At 38.2% G+C, this 19,327-nt stretch overlaps 1 protein-coding gene across 9 annotated transcripts in view; it reads left to right on the top strand.

Moving 5' to 3' along the window:
- LOC139945985 (dual specificity protein phosphatase CDC14A-like) overlaps nt 1-19,327 on the top strand; it is a 34,531-nt gene that overhangs the window by 11,522 nt on the left and 3,682 nt on the right. For 3 of the 9 annotated variants that reach the window (XM_071943554.1, XM_071943553.1, XM_071943551.1), the window contains 11 exons: nt 4,257-4,386; nt 5,657-5,744; nt 6,095-6,325; nt 7,007-7,145; nt 8,066-8,207; nt 8,915-9,084; nt 9,692-9,739; nt 12,680-12,700; nt 13,756-13,890; nt 15,666-15,759; nt 16,860-16,918. In XM_071943554.1, the coding sequence (XP_071799655.1) occupies nt 4,257-4,386; nt 5,657-5,744; nt 6,095-6,325; nt 7,007-7,145; nt 8,066-8,207; nt 8,915-9,084; nt 9,692-9,739; nt 12,680-12,700; nt 13,756-13,890; nt 15,666-15,759; nt 16,860-16,918 (1,257 nt within the window). The remainder of the gene's footprint in view (nt 1-4,256; nt 4,387-5,656; nt 5,745-6,094; nt 6,326-7,006; nt 7,146-8,065; nt 8,208-8,914; nt 9,085-9,691; nt 9,740-12,679; nt 12,701-13,755; nt 13,891-15,665; nt 15,760-16,859; nt 16,919-19,327) is intronic. The other 6 variants (XM_071943556.1, XR_011787193.1, XM_071943558.1 and 3 more) reach the window with 6 other exon arrangements.

Here is a 19,327-nt window from a genome sequence, read left to right as displayed (position 1 = left end):
ACATGTACAGCAACGCCTAACATTTTAAGTGCACCGCTCATAGTGGCTACAGGATTATTGCGCCATCATGCATTTGACGTTCTTAGCAATATCCTTCCAATTTAGAAGCGGCTTAAATTTGTTCTGGAAAATAATTGTTTTGTACAAACATGACAAATACATTTCATGATAACAAGGGATTCACTAACAGGGACTATTCTAATGATTGCCTTTTATGGAGTTGTTTAGAACATGTACACACCGCATGTTTGTTGTTTTTGTGCATTTACTTTACAATTGAAATATGAACTTCGATGAAGGTCCAGTTTGGATCATTCTTATTGTAAATTTTAGTAGATAATTTCCCAATGTACATAATAAGTGTATTGTGTACTTGTGCTGGGCGAATAGTGAAATTTTGGTATTCGGTTACCGCTGACCAACTATCCGAAATTAACCGGATATTTGAATAGTTTTTTTCGTCGCTAGAGGGCGCTATAAAAATAAATAAATTTAAAATATATTTTTTTGCCGCTAGAGGGCGCTGTTAATTTGTGAATGAGTTCTTATGGGCGGATTGATATTAGTTTTAGACAGTGTCACTCGGTTCATTCATAAAAATAACCAGATCTAATTTAAAGATGGCGATTTGCTAGTTCTTTTGATCGTGATTGACTCTATGTGAAGGAAAACTTTCGTAATCTATGAACAAATTACGTCAGAAATGTCATTGTTTTAACTCTTCACGGAGGTGAGCATAGTTAAATTCTTAATTTATGCTGTTTTATGCTGTCTTAATAGAAGTTTCTTAAGGATTCAGACAAAACATTCCTATCAGTTGTCGCCTGACGTCCGCGGATATTCGAATATTAAAGAATGAATCCGGTTACTTGGTTGTAATTACAGGACTATCCGGTTTATAATAGGTATTCGCGCCCATTGCGGATATCCGGTTAAGAAAAAAAAGGCATTCGCGGTTATGGAAAGGAAAACCTATTCGCCATTAACCGGAAATTCAAATTATTCGCCCAGGCCTATTGTGTACATGCCACAGCCATTCAACTGACGAAAGTTTTGCAAATTACATACACATTTAATAAAAAGGTTTTAATGTCACATTACAACTTGTTGCATGACAGAACACCAAGGAAACTGCTCATTGTACACGGACCATTTACATGTAAAACAGAGATCCACACTGTCCATAACAACATACATGTAGCGTTTTCAAGTATGATCACTCAGTGTGCTGCATTCAAATACCCAATAGCCACCTGTTGCCAGTTGCCTGGTAACACAAGCCCCAAGCCCATTTGTTCATAGTCCTTGTTATACAGTGTCTGTTCCTATCTATTACAGCTTTTGTATGCTGTGTTTGTTATGAGAGATTTACTCTGAGCTGGTGTTTCAATGGCTGTGTGAAACCCCTGCAAGTGTGTACAAACAAGCTGGGATTACCAGTTTCTTTGGGTTGTTATGGACTTTAAATGTACCTGTGGCTAGCACAGGTACTTGTGTCTGGGCTGACTGTTAAGTGAACAATGTTTTTGTATACACTGGAAGGATCAAATTTGATTGGGTGATTTTGAGGAGTTAACAAATGATTATAAAGAAATTATTAACGGTTATAGTTTATCATGGGCTGGTTTTAGAGGTGATGTTTGTGTACAAGTTTAAATTTCTACCTGGAGGTGTTATTGACACTGTTTATAACTGTAAACTGATCTCTTCTAAGTTGTGTAATTTGTTCAATGGTAGATCTGTAAAGAGTTGTGTTTAGTCTGAAAAGATGACTATAACTTAAACACTTACTTGTCCAAGGAGGAACCCGGGCCTAATATCGTATAGATAAGTTCTGGGCTTTTTTTTAAAGCACAGTTGTCAAAAATATTGTTTTTTTTGCTTCAAGCAAAACAAGCAGGAAGCCAGTTGCAAATGGTACAGTAAATATGGTATGGTATTTTGGCTGATATGTAAAAACAGTATTAAATATTGTCTGGTTTCCGAGCACAAATATTGTGCTATGAGCTTAATTGTGGTGCGACAGCTGCTATTTGTAAATGGACCCACTTGGGCTTCAAGCACAAACTTTAGACCAGAATACATCAAGTACATGTAGGGCCTACAGTTAAGATTGCAATGTACACGTATATAGACTTTACATGTACCCTACATCAGTATGCAAATTACAATACTTGGCCTCTAAAACGTTGACTTGTTAATTTGACTCCCTTGATAGATTTCTAAAGCGTTGTCGCATGATGGAACATGGTACGTGTACGTGTACAGGTATTGTTGTGTACCACCTCTTCTGTACAGTTCTTAAATTTCATACAATGCCAATTGTACATGTAGGTCTACCTGTGCCAGACTAAGATGTGTATCGGCAAGTTCGTTTCATTAGTGTGACCCCTCCATAGTGTGACAAATACAGAATAAACTCTGCCAAGTGCACTAAATAACAAACGATAACAAAAGCAAATGCAGAATAGCTTCCACTCTGGAACTCCACCTCCTGCACTTTTTCCCCCCAATCTAATTCTCAAGTCCAGGCTGACGCCTGTAGTCATCCCACAAAGCCCCTATCATTATTAATTTTCCCAAGGGCAAGCTTGTTCCGTACGAAGTGGGTCACGACATCTTGAGCGTGAACATGCACCGGCACAAATTCACATGATCATGTAGTGTAGGCTCGGATGCATAGTAGTGCATAAATATTGCAGAATGCCAATACTGCACAGTGAACAGTGTACATTACTGGCTTGAGATGAATTGTAGACTGTTGACAGCGCATGTTTATATCTGTACTGTTCCTACACTAAGCATCTGTACACAAATCACGGTGGCGGAAACTTAATGATAAATGATATGATCATTTGGACAGGCTAGGTGAATGACAGAAAATACCTGTTTTACAATCTATAGTTTCTTATTCAGAAAACTTTGCATGATGATGTAAAGAACCACTGTACATGTACACGGCCTGTATGCTTTGTTTTTTAAAGGGTAAGGGCAGAGTGTACCAAGGCATTTTCTCCTTGGTAAAGGGCACCCTACATGTACATACAGTACTGTGAGGAAATCATAAATAACTACTGGAGCATTTTCGCCTTTGGTTGCCTCCGTGAAATATCAGACCTTTTGTACAGTTTTTACCCTCGATACTAGGCTATGCTTTGTGTTTACATGTGACAATGACTTGATTAATATAAGATCCATTGACATAAATACTGAATGACCTAGTGCTTAAAATTTATACGACAAATTTGTAACTTAAAATCTATAATCTTTGAGACCTTCTCATACACTTCCACATCTGACATGTGTTGAATTTACCGCCGTGGTCAACTCCGTGTTGACTTGTGTAAAATGTCAACACAGATCAAATCCGCTCAGCCTTTTCACACTGCCCTGGTTCTACATACAAGGGTCGAAGCAGATAGCTCCCATACTACAGTGGGCGTATGGCACTACGCACACTCAACACGATATGAAATCTCACCCAGGTGTTTTGACACTATTCCTTTCGACACGTGTTGGGATTTTTGACATGGATCAAGAATTCTCATTCCACCTCCCGAACAGGGTTAGTTTTCAACATGGATCAGGGGCCGATTTCACAAAGAGAGCTAAAATTGATCGTATCTGCAAATCAGTCGTAGTTGCTTAGTAAAGTGTGATGTCACAATACAAATCACCATGGTGATACTGAAAATTTGTCTTACGATGGATTTTATTGCTTTGTGAAATCGAGCCCAGGCCCTTTTACACTGATCATGTAGTCAGAAAAAGGTTTTCTGTAGTGTGACTGCCATTGATTTCACAAAACTCTTCCTAACTTAAGACTAATCTTAGGACTTAAGACGAGTCCCAACCCTGCACTGTAGCATGCAGACATTAAGATTAATCCCAAGTTAGGAAGAGTTACTTGTCCTAACTCGAGATAAGACGAGTCCTAACTCTTTGTGAAATCGACGGCAGGGCCTATAGAGTTTTTCTACAGCTTGATGTATTTTTTAACAAACATGTGCAGGCTGATATTCACCAGGCAATGAAGGCAATCACCTCCATGCCCCATTGACAGTGCCTTGATGCCCCTTCAAATGTCCCAGTAGAAATTTACATTTCCTCATATATAAGAGGTGCCCTTTACGAAAGAAACTCTGACATGCCCTGTACAAGTTTCAAGTCTGCAGGTATACCAGCTATTTGAGCCCATTTTGCAAGGTGTAACAAGTGTAATTAAATTTATATTGTTTTGTTTCATTTTTCTTCAGGGATGCTTCATACGGTGCTTGCACGTACAACCTTACTCTCCTGGACTGCCTGAAAGCCACAGATAAAGCAATAATTCACAACTTCCTCAACTTTGAAACCTTCGACGTGGAAGAGTACGAGCACTATGAGGTATGCTGAAAATAGTTAATTCCAGCGATCAGTGTCTTTCATTTCATTCAAAGGCAAAGTGTACCTGTGGTTTTTCCGGAAACGTTTGTTTGTTTTTATCCTGTATCAATGTACATAAGTATACAATAAAACAAACCTTTAAAAATTTCATGTCAAAAGGTGGTCGCATTTTTTTAAAAAAATCTCTGAAAATCTGGAGCAAATATGTCCACTCAGGAAGAATAATTCCAATCCACAATCTAAGATGAGAAGGGTTACTGCTCTCATATTAAATCTGTTTACATTACTTCGAAATGAAGAGTTTCTCAAAGTGCTCTAGCTGCAGCTGTAGACTTATACTAACCAAAACATTAATTTTAAGAGTGGTTACCAAACTTAAACCTTAAGGGAAGGTACACATTTGGTAATTACTCAAAACAAATATTAACTTAAAAACTGACTTGGTAACGAGCATTGGAGAGCTCTTGATAGTATAAAAACATTGTGGGAAACGGCTCCCTCTGAAGTAATGTAGTTTTTGAGAAAGAGGTAATTTCTCACTAAAATAATAAAAGACTTCTAGCTAGAAGTCTTTTATTCTTATCTGAAAGCACACAAATTCTTCCAACAAGGGTGTTGTCATTTTCTCGCAACTTCGATGACAGATTGAGCCCAAATTTTTACAGGCTTGTTATTTTATGCATATATGATGGGATACACCAAGTGAGAAGACTGGTCTTTGACAATTTCCAAACGTGTACCTTCCCTTTAAACAAGTGAAATAACTACATGCAGAACAACGCCATGGTTACTGTTTTTCAGAACCAACCTGTCAGGGACTTTATTTGTTTCGTAGTAGACAATTGTAGAGAAATAATGGTACAGAATCTTGCAATTTGTTATGATAACATCATATAAACACAGGCATGCAACTGTGCAAGGTTAAGTGTGGTTTGGCTATTTCCTTTTTTTTTTTGCAATAACAAACTTTCATTCCTGGAAATATTAAAAAAATAAAATCACAACTGTATGCAGGTATTGTATTATTGCTAAATGACATGTTCAATTAAATTAAAGGCCCTGGACACTAGTGGTAATTACTCAAAATAATAGTTAGCATAAAAAACTTGGTAACAGGCAATGGAGAGATGATGATAGTATAAACCATTGTGATTACCAATTGAGTCCCAATTTTCACAGATTTGTTATTTTATGCATTTTGGGATACACCAAGTGAGAATACTTGCCCCAATTTTTTTCTGGTATTAACAACTTTTAAATTGTTTAACAGAGAGTGGAAAACGGTGACTTCAACTGGATCCTACCTGGAAAGTTCCTTGCCTTTAGCGGGCCTCATCCCAAGAGCAAGATAGAAAATGGTAATTATTTTTTATTCAAAATGAGATAATTTGAGGTGATGGGCCAGGAAAATACTGCTTTAGAAGCAAATTTCTATGCTGTAAGCACAACAACTTGCTTAGCACAAAAAACTCCAGCCAGAATACCATACAGTTAACTGTTGCTGCAACTGGTACCCCACTGAATTCTTGCTTAGCCAATCAATTTGCTAAACAGAATTGTCTGCTTGACAGCTTTATGACTAAGGTTCATTAGGGCCAAGTTCATTAGTTCCATCAGCAGTCACGTGACCTGTAGTAGTTGTCAAGGGCAAGGTTAAATTAATATTTTTTAATTATTTTATTTTGTCTAATTTTTCTTTACCAACCAGGATATCCATTACATGCCCCCGAGGCGTACTTCCCGTACTTCCGGAAGAACAACATCACGACGATAGTCCGGCTCAACAAGAAGATCTACGATGCCAGGCGATTCACAGATGCTGGATTCGATCACTACGATCTGTTCTTTATTGACGGCAGCACACCCAGTGACGCAATCGTTCAGCAGTTCCTCACGATAGCGGAGAATGCTGAGGGTGGTCTTGCTGTACATTGTAAAGGTAAAAAACGATTACAAATAAAATTTGTTTTATTTTATTTCTCAGTTTGTTGTCTCGTTATTAAAATTAATTAAAACTTGTTTAAAGCGCTGTGGTCTAAATGAAATGGCGCTATATAAAAAACCCATTGTATTGTATTGTATTGTATTGTTTACCCTGGTCATTTCTTGATTAGCCAAGAAATGTGCTAAGCAGAATTTTTTGCTTTTTAAAACAGCTTTATTAATGAAAATACAACTGTTGACATTTGGACCCTTTGGGTTGATTTTCACAGATTTGTTATTTTATGCGTACATGTACATTATCATAAACCAAATAAGTCCTGGTCTTTAGCAACTACCAAAAGTGTCCAGCCGCCGACTTCACGAAACTCTATGATTAATCCTGTCTCGAGTTAGGACAAGTAACCTTTCCTAACTCAGGATGGGTTCGATGCATCCTAACGTCTTCGGATAGGGAACTTAACTCGTCCTAAGTGCTAAGATTAATCCTAAGTTAGGTTGAGTTTGGTGAAATCGACGGCAGTGCCTTTACGGGGATGCTAATTTGCCTCCAACGTTGCTGTTTGTACATAGTCTCATACAAGTTTTGACGAACGGAAATACTGTTATTGAAATGTTGACACTGCTACGATTTTGACTTAATCCCTTATTTTTCCATCCACCCTCCCCCCCCCCCCAGCTGGCCTTGGAAGGACAGGTACCCTAATAGGATGTTACATGATGAAGCACTATCGTATGACAGCAGCTGAGTGTATAGCCTGGTTACGGATAACCAGACCAGGATCTGTCATCGGACCCCAGCAACATTTCATGGAGGAGTGAGTAATACACATGATGTTTCTGATTAGGGGGTATTTCCTTTTGGTACAAGGCTTAGGATTAGTAAACCTTTGTTGAGTTGAGTGTTGTGCAGGGTTGATCCTTCATTGTAGGTGTGTTCTGTCTAGCTCATCGGACTGAAAGGGGGGGGGGGTTGTCGGAGTGTTGGCCAGGTTCCCGGTTATGTCATGTGTGTCCCTGAGCAAGACATTTTTAGACATGTTTTTGTGTCTCATCGCCCGGAAGTAAATGGGTACCTGGTGCCTAGGAGGGGAGAGGTTGCTGATGTGAATGGTTAACAACCTGTTGGCCTCTTTGGCTGCCGCTGCTGCATACTACCAAGGAGTTGAGAGTGATGCAAGCGTGCTTAAGGTCCATTTAATAGGAGCAGTGATAGCGAAGGGTATGAATAGTAGCAGGGATAGCGAAGGGTGTTTGGATGAGTTTCAAAGTGCTTAAAAAATACCTTTCGCTATCATCAGGCATGCTATTATTCCTATTTTACATGTAGCTTGATTTTTGATTGGGTAGAATCTGAGAAATTATTGTGATTAAATAGCCTGAAATGCCTCTTTAAACCACACTATGTGTACATGTAGGTCAGCCCTTGTACTCAATAAAATATTCCTACTTTTTTTCCAATGGACCAAATATTATAAAGAGTAGCCAATATTCCTGTCTCCTATAACTAGAGGTACATGTACATGTATTGAAAACCTAAAGTTCTGCTGCTATTCTTTTTAATTTTTCTTAAATGCATATTGACCCAATTCGACTGACGTAATTTTGGGGTTCATATTATATCGTCTGATCCAAGTCAAAGTCTCTGACTAAAGTCAACAACACTGCTAAATAATGTTTACTGCAGTGTACCATCATCGTCCGCTATGTTTACATTTGTTGTTTCCCTCCTTTCCAGGAAGCAAGCCAGTATGTGGGTTCAAGGAGATATATCCCGATCCAAGACCAGGAAGGGTCAGATGAACTACAAGCAAGGCGTCTCACACATCCTCAGGGCTGTGGATGACATATCCATCACAGACAACGACCACCCATATGAGGTATGCATTCAGAAAACTGTTTAGCAGAAGTTACTGCTTAGCACAAATTGGCAGGGGACCAGATACAAGCAATTACATTTAGGTTTAAGCTAGTAACTATACATGAAGCTGTGAAAAAAATGTCATGAAGCTGTTGAGCAGAAAATTCTGCTGTGCAAATTTATTTGCTAGTCAAGAATAAATGTGCTTCCAGTCACAGCAATGGTAACTGTGTGGTATTCTGGCTGGTTTTTTTTCTAAGCAAGATTTGGTTGTGCTTAGCAAGTTTTTGTGCTTACATGCTTTATGAAATTAGGCCCTGGTGCGAAGGCCTTATTTTATGTCTTAAAGTCACAAAGATAATGATTATTTGATTGTCAGGAACAGATGTACTGTAAGCCAGCCAATTAATAGCATAAGTGTTTAATAGATGTTAAATTTGCATTGGGCATAAAGAATATTAATTTTGGTTTTTACCCATATACACCGTGTGTTAGCACTGCATACTCAGTACTTACCCGAGTTCTGTGAAAAGGTCGTGGGTTCGAATCCCACCCAAGTAATATGCCTGTGATTTTTTCACAGAACTCTGGTAAGTACTGAGTAGACGTTGCTAACACACATAGGTGTATTTGGGTAAAAACCAAAATTAATAGCATAAGTGTTGTTTAAAAATTTTTTTTACTGACGATTATTATTTAACATTAAAATATTTGTTGTATTTAAAGGAGCGAAATGATGAGAGTTACTCACTGCGATCCAAGACGCACACCTCCGGTGCGCTGACACAAGGAGACAAACTGCGACAGCTGAAAGTGTCCAGAAAAGTCCGGTCTGCTACAACAGGAGCGTTGAAGTATGTTGGGATTCCATTGAGGGCATGCGGGTTGGATCCAGGGTATGATCGAACAGGATATGTAAACATTAAAAAAAAAAAAAAAAATGATCAAAGCGAACTTGTTGCTGTAGGTTAATGAACTTTTATGAAGTGGGTGAGAGTTCATAATTCCATTTACAGCTACAGGCCAGGACCCAATTTTATGGCTCTGCTTACCGCTAGCAAAGATTCAGCATATTTCACAACACTAGGCATTCTTTGCTCACACAGCTAGTACAGAAATTCTGGGGTTGCACTGTAAGCGCAGAATTCAACGGTAAGCAGGTAAGCCGAGCCACGAAATTGGGCCCTGCTTTGATCTGGATAACACCACTTCTTTGATGTTAAGACTTAATACAAGTTTTGAGGTATGAGTTTGTGAGCAACTAATTTTCATTGTAATTCCCCTCAGTTTTTAGGGGGAAGGGGGGTGGCTTAAAGTCAGCGTCTTGTACTATACATTTTGGGAAAACTCTTTTTGTTGTAATGCAAGGGAACACTAAAAAATAAAACTTTTCTTTAATTTAAGTACCTTGATTTGGAAAAACGCAGATGTAAAATTTAAGATTCAGGCATTTTGTTCTTGCCAACGTGTGCTAAGTGTTGAAATCTGTTGTTTTTATTCCAGGATGGATGATGCTAAGATTCATACAAGATCGACGACGCAGCCTCACAGGTAAGACAATGTTTCAAGACGATTGCCTCTTGATCCTTAAACCTAAACTAATTTTTTTGGGATCTAGTGATCCTGTCGATTCTGCCTTTTTGTTTTCAGGTTTATCGCTTTTACACTTTCAAATTTACACCTGATGTGAATGTATTTTGAAACTAAGGTGAATGTATTTTTAAACTAAGGTGAAAGTAGTTGTAGGCATTAGTGAGATTGTGCAATATCTTTTCATTTTTCTAAGATAAATTTATGAAATCATTGATGGTGCAGGGCTCACTTTGGGGGAAAAACCCCAAGGCTTATAGCTCAAAATGTTTACTGGACCAGCCGTCGATTTCACCAAACTCTTCCTAATTTAGGATTAATCTTAGGACTTGGGATGAGTTAAAATCCGTATCTAAAGACCTTGGGACGCATTGAACCAATCCTAAGTTAGGACGGGTTACTCGCCCTAACTCGTTTCGTGAAATCGGCTGCAGAACGTTTTTCACATGACCCGAATAAAAATTAGAAAACATTTCCTCATACATTTTAACACGCATTTAATTGTTTTTAATTGAACAAGCACTGAAAGCATGTAAGAGAAGAGTTTACTCATTTGTCTTTATGGGTGTTAAAGTAAACTTCATTACTCACACATAATTTAAATGTATGTTATCAGAAGTTGACATTGCAACATAATTTGTTTTTGTACAAGATACTGTGAGGTAATATTATCCAATTGACAAACTTAAAGGAACACGTTGCCTACGTTTGTTATAAAGTTATTATGATTAAAAAGATATTTTAAAAGTAGAATATATTGGTCCGCACAAGTATTACTCAAAATTGCGTGATTTTCCTTTTTACCTTGTCAACAAACCGGCCATTTATGGGAGTCAAATTTTTCGTGTTAGTTCGCAAAGTAAAAGGAAAACCACGCAATTTTGAGGCAAATGTGTGTGAATCATTGTATTCCACTTTTAAAATATCTTTCTAACCATATAAGCATTTTATAACAAACGGTTACAAACGCCTGCTCAAAGACCAACTCGACCGATCCAAGGCAACGTGTTCCTTTAAGACCGCATGACTTTTTCTATCGTGATATTACTGTAGTCCAGTGTGAAATTTGAGCCCAGGGGTGGTAGTAGAGCATTTTGTAAATAAACATCCCTCTTGTTAGTTTATACTCCCTTTTATCTTTTGAAGTCTTATGTAAATAGTTGACTTGTATTAGCTATCCAGGAATGTAATGTCACATTGCAGGAACATGTTAATAAAACTTCACTCCCGTTTTCTGTTTCTTTAGCAATCAAGCTCTTCGTAATTTCTTGAGGTAATTTGGTATTTCTTGAGCTGTGGAATTGTGACTTGTTGTCTATTTTTTTTTTTTTACAAATGCTGTATGAATTCCGAATGAATGTTACCCTAAAAGGCACTGGACACTTTTGGTAATTGTCAGATACCAGTATTCTTACTTGGTGTATCCCAACATATGCATAAATTACAAACCACGACATTTGGACTCAATTGCTGGTCATCAAAGTTGCAAGAGAATAATGAAAGAAAAAACACCCTCAGTGCACAATTTTGTGTGCTTTCAGATGCCTACAAAAATATTAAAAGACTTCAAGCCTTCGAAAAATCAAAAAGCATCAGTTCTCAGGCCTGATACTTCACAAATCAACAGCCAACTGCCTCCATGCCCCTGGTCATTGCCTTGGTGCCCCTTGCAATTGAGATTGTCCTCATAGAGGCGCCCTTTACAAGGAAGAGCTGCGTTGCCCTTGCAAGAACCAAGTATCAGGCCTGTAGTCTGAAAAGATGTGGAATGAAAGAAATTTATTTTTTTATAATTGTTTAGTTGGAATGGTTGGTGTGATTTCTTTTGTGCATGAATCTGTGTTAGTGTCGATTGCATGGGATTTTATTTGACGCAAGGCTTGACTTTGTAGCGTGGCTTTGTTGTTTTTGTTGCATCCATCGTCAGTTCTATTCACATGTAATTGCAGTGGCAGTTTGTATTGGGTGGTTGTTTTTTCTAATACCTGTGTTTAGGGCCAGCCTAGAACTGCTGGCAAATGCTTGATTTTTGGGTACATTTAATAGTTTGGATTCAAGTCATTGTGCCTTCCCTGATATGTCATGTCATAGAGCTAAGGACGTTCCAAGGAACATGAGTCAAAACATTGAGAGAAAAATCCCAACCAGCTCTTTCAAGAGTGATCAAAATGATCCTGAGAGATTGACTAAAATATTTGTGAAACAGCAAAAAAAAAAAAAAAATAGCAGCCCGCAAGTATTGTTTAACTGTTTTTAGAAGATTTTAACAAAAGCACATAAATTGAGCTAAGATTTTCAGACTTTTATCTGAATTTGTACCCTTTTGATGTCTGCCTGGTGACAAAATTGCCGTTATTTTGTCCACAAACATGTATGGAGAAATCATGCTGTTTGCTCACCTAATGTACCACTGATGATACTGTTCGCTGAGGCCCCTTGCAATCTATAACTGCAGGGGTTTACAAAAGGTGGAAATGCCATCATTTCAACAAATGTTGGAGCCTAGATTCAGACCTTTTTTTAGCAATGACTCTTACACTGGTTATATGTATCTTTGTATAGCATTTTTCTTTTGATAGAGGGCACTTCTGTTTGAAAGAAAAGCAACTCAAACCTCCATGTTTTCAGTGCACTCTGCAGTGGGTGAAATGTACATGTATGTCAAAAAGGCCCATGCAAGAATTCCAGGAAAGTTTTGAAGTGATACTCTGCTTGCTGCGTGTATTTCATTGTGTCTTGGACCTGTGCTGTTTGAATGCTGATTGCAACATCTGTGTGAAAACAAACTTTGAGTCTTGTGTGTTGGCATGATCTGTTCCTGATCGTTGTTTCCATACACAGCTAATGTATTTCTTATTCCTTTACCCGGTTCATATCAACCTTTGTGGATTCACGCTACAGGACAAAAGCAACGGGCAAAAAGTAAGATGTAGTTTGTTGTTTCATTTCTCCAAAATCAATGTTCACTTATGATAGGAGTCAAGTACATACATGTACATTCTAACCAAGCCCACCACTTGATTACAGGTAACCTCACTCCCCCAATAGACCAGGACCCAATTTCATGGCTTTGCTTACAGCGCTTACAGAAGCTGGAAATTCTGCGCTTACATCAAATAATTCCGTGTACGTACTCCACGCTACTAAGCATTCTTCGCTTAGCCATATCTGCTCAACTTAAGTGGAGAATCCAACAGCCATAACCACTCAATATCAACATAGCCTTCTTGTCTTTATACAAACTTGTAATGTTACGAGGAGAGCTAAGATGTTGGCTTGATGATAGTATTTGATAGATATACAAAACCCACCAGTAAATGATTCTTATACCAATAAATATGTGTTATTATTATGCAGAGTTGTTCATCAAGTATTGATTAATAATGATTTATTGTATAACCTGTAAATAGTTATTCAAATTTAGAATGTAATGTGAAACAAGCAATTTATATTTGCTATAACACATGTATTTATCATGTTTGTTATTTTTTTATTGTCAATTTAAATGTTGGAAAGTGAAAGGGTTCAGAACTCAGTTTGCCAAAGTCAGAGATTTTTAGAAAGTTGGAACTGAAAAAAAAGAAGACAGTTTTTCAAGGTCGGAAAGTCGGAATTCCGCCAAAAGGCGGAAGAATCTCATCCCTGATTATTAAAACTTGTTTTTCATTTGTGAATATATCAGATAATTTTCTCGCAGCAAATCTTGTTGTGACAGATCATTCTACTTTGTTGCACCAACACTATGCCACAATCTCCAACCTACACTCCGTTACTGCAAAATCGCTGAATGTTTTTAAGAAAAACATAACTTTTCCCATATTGATTGTTTTCAGTTTGTTGATCTGTATTGCTCTTGCTCATATTGTATCATCACAAACTGCAGTGCAGATCTTTATGGAATGGCGGTGTATAAAATTATGTTGTATGTAGGAATGTAAATTGAGGTCCACTAAATTTATCATTCTTTAACCATTCAGGATCACGTCTTCAACCTCAAGTCCAGTAGCAAGCTCCCCATTGAAGAGCAGCAAGGTAGCATCAGCCGCTAGCCATAGTGCAGCACCAAGACGAAGCACGAGACATTCCGCTGCTACCAGCTCACCCCTCAAAAGGTAAAATCAAACCCTGATACCAGACTAAAGGTTTTGAGACTGGATAACTTTTAAGGTTAAAGTGCTGGCAAATAATGATCTTTTCATTCAGATAGTCTTGACAAAGCATCAATGGGAGACTTTTGAGACGCTGGCGGCAGCAGACATACTGGTCCTTTTTAGCGACTCTGAGCGTATGCGCACATGCTTAGTATTGTGTGGGAAGGTCTGAGCCTGCGCACTACTGGTGCTAAACTGTTAAAAAGGACCGTCCAAAAGTCTCTCATGGATGGCTTTTGCCAAGCCTAAACCATTTTATGAAGTTACATGCCTAATGTAGAAAGATAGAATTTTGCTTCAAGTATGACTTGACAAAGACTGGATCAGAAATGCAGCTCTTATCCATTAAAGCCTCAATACTTCCTTCTCAAATTCTTGGTTCCTGCTTCTTCAAGGTGCTTTTTTCGCAATTTAAAAAAACCAAAACAAATCCTGTGTGTTTGCTTGCTTTGAGGTGAAGGTGATTTGGGCTTTGGTTGCACAATTTATCCTCACAAGGTTTCGGACTTGAAGAAGTTGACTTCAATCTCTTTTTGATCTGAGCTTAAAAGGGAAAAGGAAACTGGGTTCCTTCCTTTTCTTGAGTATGTATATGTAATGCTACGACTATGACTGTGTATAAGGGTGTCGCTAAGGACCTCTTATACTTCAACGCATAATGAGGTGATGATCCAGTCGTAGCAGTAGCCACCAATTTCGATACCGCCTTAGTTTCAGGATGCGAGTCAAGAGACTAGACTGCACGAGAAAATCCAAGATGGTTTATTCAAACGTCTGGTAACTTAACATTTCCTTCCACAGTTTCTTCTATTTCAAACATGTCAAATGATCCCGCCAAGACTCGATCGGTACGTGTCATTAGTTATATGGAATGGATTTCCCTCTCTAACTTGAGCATGACCATTGACTGCATTTTGAGATTGACTAAAACATGTTGAGCTTTGTTGATTTTTTAACAATCTTGACATACTGTTTAGAGATGATGATGTGTAGATATGCCAGGTTCATTTTTTACTGCCGATCCAATTTCATTATTGTACTGCTTTTGTCTGTTGGTGGTGTTTACTTTTTGAAAAAAAACAGGCTTGGGGTAGGGCTGTACTACATTGTAGGGGTACTACATTGTATCTCCCCTGCTCACTTGTTATTTACCAGTCCCTGTTATACACTAAATGGTCTCCATGTTGTGTGCTTTCGGTAAGGAAGGGTGGGTATCGGGGGTGGGGCACTGGAGTGGGTTTTTTGTGTGGTAATTTAGAATAAGTTTTTATCTCTCGATCTCAGTCAAAAGTATTTTTTCTACCCAAACAGTTTGATTATTTTCCAGGGGTTCTCAATGTTTTATACTGTGTCTTAGTGTCTTTGCAATTTGGAAAGTATGTTTTGTGTTTTCTGTAAGGGAGGGTGGGGGGGGGGGGCCTCTGGAGTGGGTACGTATGACATTGGTACGGTAGTGTTACACTAAGGTTTTATCTCTTGATCTCACCTAAAAGTATGTTATTATACCCAACTAGTTTGACTATTTTCCAGGGGTTCTCAATGTTTTATACTGTGTCTTAGTGTCTTTGCAATTTGGAAAGCATGTTCTTTTATTTTTTTACGGAATCGACTCCATCTGACGTCTCACTTTCATGAGATGGAAGGAGACTCTCGTTAACACAAGATCCCTAACTGCATGTTAACCTTATAACACAGGTCTAGTTTCCTTTTTTCTCCTCCCCACTTCCACCGTATAGCACGACTAGGATTAACAAAGAGTATACCACAGGGCATAACACGGGTGACTACTCGTTGCCAACTTCACTGAAATACCACCCACGAACTACACCAGTAAGTGTGACCCTATGACCTTGTGACCCTGTGATCCCCATGATGTAGTGACCTTTTGTTGTTGTGTCGTTACTAAGGTCTGGCTTGTTAATTGTTTGTGGTTCCAAAATTTTCTAGTTTTTAAATTAGTCGCTAACCAATAAAATGTTATAAAAACAAGTTTTTCGTAAACTCAGGTAAAAACAAAAGTTTTGTGTGTTTTTGTGAAAATTAAAATGAATGTCATTTAACTTGTTCGCTGTGATCAGTTCAGTGTTATTTTCTATTTATTAATTCCATTAGTTCATGATGTTGAATTAACACATTAGACTTTGAACAAGTTCCCATTTGTTGAGTTTCTTGCTTGTTTTTTTTCCTATAAATGTTTTGTTTGGATCAAAGTTGATTTAAAATCATATTAAAAGCTGGAATTATATCGCGTCAACCTATTTGCAACAAGTACTTGTCAAAGACTTCCAATTTCAACCTTTGAGGGCGTAAAATTAGTTGATACTTTGTTCCTTAGTTCCTTATTAAAGCCAACAGACTATTGTTTGATTCTCAAAGAGTTGGGCCCAATTTCATAAAGTTGTTAACCAGAAAATGGTGTTTAGCAAATTGAGCTGATGAGCAAAAATGTTTGCAGAAAACCTGTTGTAACCTGTTTCTGCTAAGCAAGATTTGTCTGTGCTTTGGAGTTTTGTTTTCGGCTTTTATGAACCTCGCCCCAATGCAGTTTCAAAATATGCATACAAACTATCATGCCAAGCAATTTTCACAAAGTGTATGACACTCTTGTGGAGCACAAAAAGTAACTATTTAGCACCAAACAACTGTGCTTACCAAAATAAGATAACTGGCCAAATTACATATCACATGTACTATTTGTGAATGGTGACCTGCTTATTTTTGCTAAGCAGAAAACCACCAAACTGTAAGCACTATTGTCTGCTTTAAGCAGCTCTATGAAATCGGGCCCTGAAATTATACGTGTGTGTACATTTGTATTAGTATAAAGAGTCTGCATGCTGTGCTTTAGTTTCGTTAATAGCGTATTTACCTTCCCCTCCCCTACCTACCCCCTTCCCACCTCCCTCTTTCCTCTGGTCTCGGCCATGCAGATGATTCAACAGTTGTATGCAGAACATGATAAAATGTACAGGTTCGATGACAGTAGGCGGTGAGTCAGTGTGCACACAACATGACTAGACAGTTAGGGGCAAAACTCTCATGTGGTTTTATTTATTTATTTTAGTTTTTTTCTCCCTCACACTTGCGTGTGGCTGCTCCAACTTTTCCTCATCATTTTGAAGCATCCTCGCGTGGCTAGTAATCCGTTCCTCTCACAGCTTGACTTGAGTGGGCCATCTGCTTTTTTTTCTGCGACACGAAACCCTGCACTCACGGCTAGCTGTTCACCTGATTTTATTGCAAGCACATGTCTCTTTATCGTGTGCACATTAAGCTTGGGCGATATCACGATATTATCGAATATCGCGATATTAATTTGGACACGATTTCGATATTGGATGGATTTGGTTTTAATCGAAATATCGATATAATCGCGATAATCGCGATAGTTGCGATATATCGATATATCGATTAAATATCGCGGTGTATTTGCTAGCTGTTACCCCATAGATTTGGAGTAAAACCAGAATAATAGGTCATTAGAACACCTCTCTTATACTAGGACTGTCTCTTCTACAACTTTCACTTGGAGTTTTAAGACTGATGATGTCAAATTTCATTAATTGCGATTATATCGAATATCGCGATATATTGCCTTCACTGTGGTCCTGAGGTCAAAGGAAGACTTGCTATTAGTTATTCGTGGCATGCGCATGATTTCTAGTATTTGATCTCGCCACAGCAGCCAATGCAATGGGTTTCACATCAGTTAGATAATATTATTAGATAGTCTGAAAAGTCCCCCAAAAACTTCTTGTTGCAGTTCAACTGGCGTAATCAAAACTGTAATCTTGCGTTGTTTTGGGTGAGGTTTGCATAGAATTTGACTCCCAAAATGGCAGACTGTGGACAAACAGTTTCCTTGTCAAGTCAGTGCTGCTTTTAACCATAAAAATCAGCAAAGTGCAAAACAATTTTGCTTAGCAGAAAGAGGTTGTCAGCCAAGATACCATATTATGTATGCAGTCTGTGACTGGTTCCCTGCTTATTTGTCCTTGTCAAGCATATAAGCAGCATTTTGTGCTTTAGCAGCTCTATGAAACTGCACCCGGATGCATATCATGCCTGCATTTGCAACATGCAGTTTTCAGACTTTGCCTCCACCGACCTACATGTATACTACTAAAGGTTTGCGAGTGTTGCCTGAAACACAAACCTCACAGCATGCAATAATTTCATTTTACACTCTGCACCTTATTGTTTGGATGAAACCATCTAGGAGAAGAATAAGGGGTGGGGCATTGTGACTGAGAGAGGGGTGAGGGGAACAATCACACTGCATGTAAAGCACCGAAGAAATAAATTCATCATAGTTCTCAATCACTGCAAGACCAGCATATGTATTGCACCTGATGTACATTGTATTTGTCATTAAGATTATCTATTTATTTGTTTGATACTAACTAGTCTAGTCTTGTTTCAAGGTTGTTTTCTCTGCATATTTCTCCTGCCATACTGATACTAACTCGGCAGTCTGAATAGGTCAGACATGAATGGAGACTAGCTACTAACCAGTTTTTCTAACCTTGGCTATTTTTTGTCACAAAGCCGTTTGCACTCTGCACATTATTATGCTTCTCCAAATACTCGACCATCCGCACTGTACACTACCAGTTGAGGGCTCACTTTACACAGGTCTCCAGTAGCACCAGTAGCATACTCGGTTTAAGCTCTTCGTTTTTCCAGCTAACAGGGAAGATGTGTTCACTGAGCCTTTAATTTGTTTAGGACTGGTCCTTTCCTTCTCAGTAGAGGGCAGCATTGTACACAGAGTGGATCCAGTAGTTGTAGAAAATTCTAACTTTGCTTTCTTCTCATAAACCATCAGGCTTGTGTGTGCTAATCCTGTTTTTTAATCTTTTACTTTTTATCTTGCATTGCTTCTTATCTGTAATGAAAAAAGCTACCATTTTACGATATCTGCAGTTTTCAATGATTGTATGTTTTCTCCTTCGAATGAATCTTACGAGCTTTTCTTACGAACTACAGGCATGCAAATTTAGCTGATCTCATTTTTGGTTTCACAGTGTGCCATAAAAATCTGGGGGACAAACGTGAAGTTTTTCCCTTTTAAATTTTGATAAATACTGCAGCTGCATGACTCACTATTCAGGGATGAGATTCTTCTGCTTTTTGGCGGAATTCCGACTTTCCAACTTTGAAAATCTGTCCTTTTGTGTTCAATTCAGAATTAAAAATTGACTTTTGAAGCATGCGTGTGTTATTCACCTCCTGCTATGAACAATATTCAGTCTTTTTAATTTTTTCAGAATCTCATTCCTGTATTATAGACCTTATGCACATGACGTCACTTGAACAGAGCACCCTCACGGAGAGGTCAAAAATGAAGTTGCTCAGTGCCCCATCCTAAGCACCATGTGTACTTAACTGCATTTTT

The sequence above is a fragment of the Asterias amurensis genome, chromosome 13 (genome assembly GCF_032118995.1).
Source record: "Asterias amurensis chromosome 13, ASM3211899v1".
Lineage (NCBI taxonomy): Eukaryota > Metazoa > Echinodermata > Asteroidea > Forcipulatida > Asteriidae > Asterias > Asterias amurensis.
This window is presented reverse-complemented; position numbering and strand designations above follow the sequence as displayed.